The 7,743-nt window shown below is 31.5% G+C and overlaps 1 protein-coding gene across 2 annotated transcripts in view; it reads right to left on the bottom strand.

Moving 5' to 3' along the window:
• Positions 1-3,991: 3,991 nt before the first annotated feature.
• The window catches only part of pdgfd (platelet derived growth factor d), a 37,330-nt gene continuing 33,578 nt past the window's right edge, over positions 3,992-7,743 (bottom strand). For both annotated transcript variants that reach the window (XM_016252462.1, XM_016252463.1), the window contains exon 7: positions 3,992-4,614. In XM_016252462.1, the coding sequence (XP_016107948.1) occupies positions 4,486-4,614 (129 nt within the window). In that variant the 3' untranslated portion in view covers positions 3,992-4,485. The remainder of the gene's footprint in view (positions 4,615-7,743) is intronic.

The raw sequence follows: 7,743 nt of genomic DNA, 5'->3' as shown, positions 1-7,743 counted from the left end.
CGCGACTAATCGGCCGTTTCCGGTGATAGTGTCTTTCCATTTTTTTATTTATTTAATTTTGGTTATTAGTGTCACTACTCGATCTGTACCGGAAACACGATTTGTACTGCGCATGTGTGAAAATTCGTCTACTTCTTGTCTGAAGTATGTCGGAAACATTTACGGCAGTTTTGGGTATGTATGTATGTTTGTCTGTATGTATGTGTGTATGTATGCAGGGCTGACCCTATGCAGATTTTCAAAAGGGGCCCCCACTACCTACCATTTCAGCCCCCCCCCATCCCCCAATGTATGCATCCTACAATAACACCTTGTAAAGTTTTACCACCTTTCAAGATATAAATATGAAGATATATTTACTTAAAGGGTTAGTTCACCCAAAAATCTTTTGGACTGATGCATGCAACTCCCGCTGAGTGCCATGAAACAGCTTGAAAGATCAAAGACAATTTTTAATATAACTCCGATTGGATTCGTCTGAAAGAAGAAAGTCATATACACCTAGGATGCCTTGAGGGTGAGTAATTTATGGGCTAATTTTCATTAATGCTTTAATACAGCAAAAACACCTGCCAATGGGTTATGAAAATTACAACAGAGAATAATATATTATTAATAATAAAAATAGAGAATAATCTCTTTTCCTGGCTGGCATGTTTAATCCAGATGAATATTCAAAAATGTCTTAAGTGTAAACACATGTTTAACCAGTATATTTTAAAAATCCAAACAATTTAGATAATAAAGTATCTAGAATTATTCAGGTATACTGAAGTGCACACGATAACACAGTGTTACATTGACAGAGCGTCCTTAAAGCTCTCGCGGATGCGAATCAAACTGCCATTTCGACAACATCTTGTAGAAATTCAATTTCAATTTATTTCCTATTTCCTCTTCTCTGCACCAGATTGATAGTGTGGCCGCTTCATTTTCAAACATTAACGCACATGACTGACACAAGCAAACTTTATCAAAATTAATATTACCAGGCATTACTGTCTGAATCCCTGGCAGGGGGCGATATGGGCAAAAATTCATATCTCTGTATTTTTTGGCCAATTTGCGATACATTGCTACAGGCAATAATTTTGACCCCTTTTTGAGTATAAATGAATGTACAAATTTGCAGTAATTCATTTACAATAGAACATTAAAGCCGTGTGAGGCACTTTTTTAGTATGGATGGATGCGCTTTATTGGACTTCTTTTGAACTGTTGAACAGAAACACCCACCCCCTGCCATTATAAAGCTTGGAAGATCCAGGACCATTTTTAATATAACTCCGATTGGATTCGTTTGAAAGAAGAAAGTCATATACACCTAGGATGCCTTGAGGGTGAGTAATTTATGGGCTAATTTTCATTAATGCTTTAATACAGCAAAAACACCTGCCAATGGGTTATGAAAATTACAGAGAATAATATATTATTAATAATAAAAATAGAGAATAATCTCTTTTCCTGGCTGGCATGTTTAATCCAGATGAATATTCAAAAATGTTTTAAGTGTAAACACATGTTTAACCAGTATATTTTAAAAATCCAAACAATTTAGATAATAAAGTATCTAGAATTATTCAGGTATACTGAAGTGCACACGATAACACAGTGTTACATTGACAGAGCGTCCTTAAAGCTCTCGCGGATGCGAATCAAACCGCCATTTCGACAACATCTTGTAGAAATTCAATTTCAATTTATTTCCTATTTCCTCTTCTCTGCACCAGATTGATAGTGTGGCCGCTTCATTTTCAAACATTAACGCACATGACTGACACAAGCAAACTTTATCAAAATTAATATTACCAGGCATTACTGTCTGAATCCCTGGCAGGGGGCGATATGGGCAAAAATTCATATCTCTGTATTTTTTGGCCAATTTGCGATACATACGGTATATATATATATCGGTATTTTCGTTTTTGTATTTGTATTTTAAAAAATCTGTATTTAATATATATGTATTTCACTTTCGTCCTAATGTTGTCCAACAAAACAATACATATTAAAGGCTATGAAAACAAATACAGTGAATGTAACCATGTAAGCCTTTATATTATGTGCAAAAAAGGGTTAAAATCACATTTCATTCAAACATTGTAACATTGCAATCTAAAAACAAAAATAAGACTTTTAAAGCGGAAGTTAAACTGAAACATCAACAGAACACTTTCATATACATTTGTGATCCTGGAGCACAAAACCAGTCATAAGGGTCAATTTTTCAAAATTGAGATTTATACATTATCTGAAAGCTGAATAAATAAGCTTTCCATTGATGTATGGTTTGACAATATTTGGCCGATATGCAACTATTTGAAAATTTACAATCTGAGGGTGCAAAAAAATCAAAATGTTGAGACAATCGCATTTAAAGTTGTCCAAATGAAGTTCTTAGCAATGTATATTACTAATCAAAAATTATGTTTTAACATATTTATGGTAGAAAATGGGGGTGGGGGGTGGGGGGGTGATCTGACAAGAACATGTCCAGGCCATATTGAAAAAAATAATAATAGAATATTTTGATGGAAGAAATTAGTCCTTTTTTAGGTCCATTTAGAATAAAACAAAGCTATTAGAATAAAAAAATACTGTAATGAAAAAAATATATTTATATAATAAAATGGTCATATTTATTCACTGCCATTATGCCTATTAAAATAATAATGGAATTACTTTTCTGAGTATAAATAGAGAAATGAGAATCAAAAAAGAGCCACCACTGAGAATGAAAAACTCAAAAATTCAGTAATGTTTCTGCCTCAGTTGAGTAAAAAAAATGTGATTCTGTATCATAATAATAAAAACCTTTCTCATGATGACTTTGAGAAAATTTAATGTAATCGCTTAGTTTCTCATAAAAATTCTAATATTTCTCACAATAATGACATGAGAAAAATTCACGTAATAATTAGTTTCTCGTAAAAATTCAAAACTCACAATGACTTGAGAAATTTCATGTAATGAAAAAAATTCTGAAATTTCTTGATTTAAAATTTCATGTAATAATGACAAACTTTCTCGTAAAAATTCAAAAGTGTATCATAATAATGACTTAAAAACACGTAATAATGACTTAATTTCTCATAAAAATTCAAAACTTTCTCATAATAACGACTTGAGAAATTTTTATGTAATAATGACTTAGTTTCTAATTAAAATTCAAAAGTTTCTCATAATAACGACTTGAGAAATTTCATGTAATAATGACATAGTTTTCCGTGACAATTCAAAACTTTCTCATAATAACGACTTGAGAAATGTTTGTTATAATGACTGCTTTGCCTAAAAATTCAAAACTTTCTCATAATAACGACTTGAGAAATTTTTATGTAATAATGACATAGTTTTCCGTGACAATTCAAAACTTTCTCATAATAACGACTCGAGAAATTTTTATGTAATAATGACTTAGTTTTCCGTAAAAATTCCGTAACGACTTGAGAAATTTCAGGTAATGACTTAGTTTTCCGTAAAAATTCAAAACTTTCTCATAATAACAACTTGAGAAATTTTTATGTAATAATGACTTGGTTTTCCCTAAAAATTCAAAACTTTCTCATAACGACTTGAGAAATTTTTATGTAATAATGACTGTTTTCCCTAAAAATTCAAAACTTTCTCATAATAACGACTTGAGAAATTTTTATGTAATAATGGTTTAGTTTTCCCTAAAATTTCAAAACTTTCTCATAATAACAACTTGTGAAATTTCATGTAATAATGACTGTTTTCCCTAAAAATTCAAAACTTTTTCATAATAACGAATTTTCATGTTTACAACAGTAACTCAATCATGAGAAAATTTCACATTAATATGACATGCTAATCCATTGAGAAGTTTTTGTAAAAACTTACAGAATCATGTCTTTAAGGTGGAAACAGGCTTCCATAGTGGTTAAATGAGTTTATTTATTTGTCATAAATTAATGCAAACAAAAAATATCAGACCTAAAAGTAGGCTTTTTAAAATCTAATTTAAACAACGTTTCTTTCTTTTAATTTTGGGGTGAAATTAATTTTGAAATGAGTTTTTAGTGAAATGAGCTCAGACAAGAAAGAGAATATGAAAACAAAAGCCACATACAACAGCATGATCACAGATATAAAAAGTCAAAGACAGTTCTTTTAATAAATAACACTGGATTGGATCAGATTGGTGGAGGATCCGCTCCCTCAGGGAGCTCTGACTTCTAATTGGTCTCAGAGAGCAAAAGCCTCATTAATATTATTCCATTGGTGAGTTCCATGTGACTTTACTGGACACAATAACATCTAAACCATAAAAATAAAATAGAAACAGAAGCTACATGTCAGAGAGTCTCCCAACGCTGGACAGAAAACTGAAGACGAGTGTGTGTGTCTTGTGTTGTTAATAGGGTTTTTGTTTATGTGGAAGTATGACCTGAAGATGTATGTCTGAATGGAGTACAGTGAGAGTGCGAGAGTGAGTGTGTGTGTGTGTGTGTGTGTGTGTGTTCATCGCGGTGGTCTGGACTGACACACACAGTCACATCTCTCATGATGCTGCAGGTAAATCTCCTCCAGAGCCCAGTGAGCATGTGTTTTCTTCTTGTAGAAATTCGGACCTGGAGAAAACTTCAGCACCTGACAACACATATATATGGAATATTAAGGGAGAAATTCAGTACATTTTGCTCTTAACTATAACAACTAAACGTAAGAGTCAAATAAATTTCACCTGATTTTTTGTTTGTTTGTCTTTTACATAAACTTAAACACCAAATAAATTCAGAAAAAATTGTTCTTTAACAATTACACAAAAATGAAATAAATTCAACAATTTTTGTTTCTTTAACTAAACATAAAAAAATCTAATAAATTCAGCAAATTATGTTCTTTAAATGTAAAAAAAATGTTCTTTAACAACCAAAATGTAAAAATCTAATTCAGCTAATTTTATCTAAACTTAAAAATAAATTTAAGTTCAGCTAATTTTGCTCTTTAATAACAATGTAAAAAATCTAATAAATTCAGCTAATTTTGTTCTTTAACTATAACAACTAAACGTAAAAAAATCAGTAAATGTTAAAAACTCAACTTAGAAATAAAAATACATTTTGTTAACTATAACTAAAATCAAATTCAGCAAATTTTGTTCTTTAACAATTAAACAATCAAATAAATTCAGCACAAAGTTGGTTCTTTAACAACTAAATGCAAAAATCAAACTCAATTTTGTTCTTTAACTATAACAACTAAATGTAAAAATAAATTAATAATAAATATAAAAAAGCAAATTTTCTTTAACAACTAAACTTAAAAAATAAAATAAATTCAGCAAAATTTGTTCTTGATAACAAATAAATTCAGTTAATTTTTCTCTAACTATAACAACTAAACATGTTCATTAAGAAAAATATAACTAAATTAAATAAATAAATAAAATATTACAGAAAAATTACAGAAATAAAATAAGTGATCATGAAATAAAAAAATAAATAAAAAATAACCTTGCTAAACACAATGAAACTTAAAAGTAAGGCTCTGGGTTCAATGCAAGTTTTATCAACAGCAATAAAAAAAAATCATTTTATATAGTAAACATAAAAGTAGCAGCAAACATTAAAATACACAATGTTTGCAAAGTATTTGAACTGCACTGTCGTTCTAAAAAACTGAAGAGCAAGTTGAAATGATTTTCTGTGTTAATGGATATTAGGCAACAGTTTAATTCTGTTTATAGAATTAAACCCGGAACATTCCATAAGAATGACTGTAAGAGTTTGTTACAATATTTATTCCTTATCAAAATAACCAATAAAGTCAGTGTTTCTGGAGTTGTTGCAGTGCTGTTTGTTTGTTTGTTTGACCAGGGCAGAAAATAAAAGAGATGTATCATCGATTTGTCTTCATTGATTTGCTTACTAATCGATATCCGTCCTTGACCTCTGAATGTGTCGTATGTTCTGTACTGAAGCTCATATATCAGTGTGTGTGTGTGTGTCTCACATTAGTCAGCACAACCAATCACATTTAGCAGATGTTGGCGTAGGTAACAGTCTGTTATTCTACAGGACAGCAGCACAATGACAGCTCTGTGACTGTGTGTGTGTGTATGTGTGTGTGTCTGTGTGTGTGTGTGTCTGTGTGTGTATCTGCGTGTGTGTGTGTCTGCGTGTGTGTATGTATGTGTGTGTGTCTGTGTGTGTGTCTGCGTGTGTGTGTGTGTCTGCGTGTGTGTGTGTCTGTGTGTGTGTCTGCGTGTGTGTGTGTGTGTCTGCGTGTGTATGTTTCTGCGTGTGTCTCTCGATGGATTTCATGTGTCATTTGCTGATAATCTCACACAAAGAACAACATGTCACATTGGTCACAACTGATCAGAGGAAAACAGCAGCAGATGGAGACAAGGAAAAATAAAGTGTGTGTGTGAGCTATAGGATAATGGAAAGCGAATGGATGGAGAGATACGCTGCAGTTTCAGCACAAAATATACAGTGTGTGTGTGTATGTGTGTTTGGAGCTGATAAGCAGAGACTCCACAGGAACTCCACAGGAAACACAAACTCCACTTCTGACAAACACACACACACACACACACACACAGAATTCAACATTTCATGTCTACATAAGATGCTGTGTTATGTCTATAGCACACCAGTACACACACACACACACACACATAAATGATCAAAACTTAAACATTTCATGCTGAAACACTCACTCTTGTTTCGATAAAAAAACATTTTTTAAAACACCACCCGCTAGACACAAGAGCAACATCCATTTCATGAATGAGCAGATTCTTTTCAGTGAATCGGTTCACAACTCGCACTAAATGATTCATTCGGGCTTCAGACTGATGCCATTGCGGTGATTCTCAAGTCAACAGCTCATCGATTCAATTATCTGTTTAGAGTGACTCAAAACGAGTCAAGAAGCGGTTTATCGCCACTTATCACCTGAAAAAGTTATTAATTCTGAATTTAGTATTGATTACCGTCAATGAAAACCATATTTTATACATTTTGTCCATACATCCACATATGTGTCACTGTTTGTATGGGGTAGGCGATTTAATGTAAAATAACAAAAATTAATAAAAACATATCTGTTACTGGAAATAAATGTTAACTGAAATAAAATTAAAAATTATTTATTAAACTAAATATTAAAATGATTATTTCAGCTATTTCAGCAATTATTTAATTTCCCATTTTCATTTGGTTTAAATAAACTAAAACTAATGAATAAAAACTGCAGATATATTTTTAAAAAGGCAAAACCAAAATTACAACATAACTAAACTAACTAAAAATATTTACAAAAACTAAAATAGTATATATACATATAGTTAGTGCTGTCACATGATTAATCACATCCAAAATAAAAGTTTTTGTTTACATAATATATGAGTGTGTACTGTGTATATTTATGATGTATATATAAATACAAACACATGCATGCATATTAGAGATGCATCGATTGCAGTTTTCTTGGCCGATTCCGATTTCCGATTTTTTCGATGATTTTAGCAAATGGCTGCAATATAACAAAGAGTGAAAAATTTAAGGGGGTCTGAATACTTTCCGTACCCACTGTATATATAAATACAAACACATGCATGCATATTAGAGATGCACTGATTGCAGTTTTCTTGGCCGATTCCGATTTTTTCATTAGTGTGATCTGCCGATTTTTGCCGATTCCGATTTTCTTTCTAAGAACTATAATTGACAGCATATACAAACAAAAATCTACTTTTCTTCAACGCAA

The sequence above is a fragment of the Sinocyclocheilus grahami genome, unplaced genomic scaffold, assembly GCF_001515645.1.
Source record: "Sinocyclocheilus grahami isolate Dianchi unplaced genomic scaffold, SAMN03320097.WGS_v1.1 scaffold1110.1, whole genome shotgun sequence".
Lineage (NCBI taxonomy): Eukaryota > Metazoa > Chordata > Actinopteri > Cypriniformes > Cyprinidae > Sinocyclocheilus > Sinocyclocheilus grahami.
This window is presented reverse-complemented; position numbering and strand designations above follow the sequence as displayed.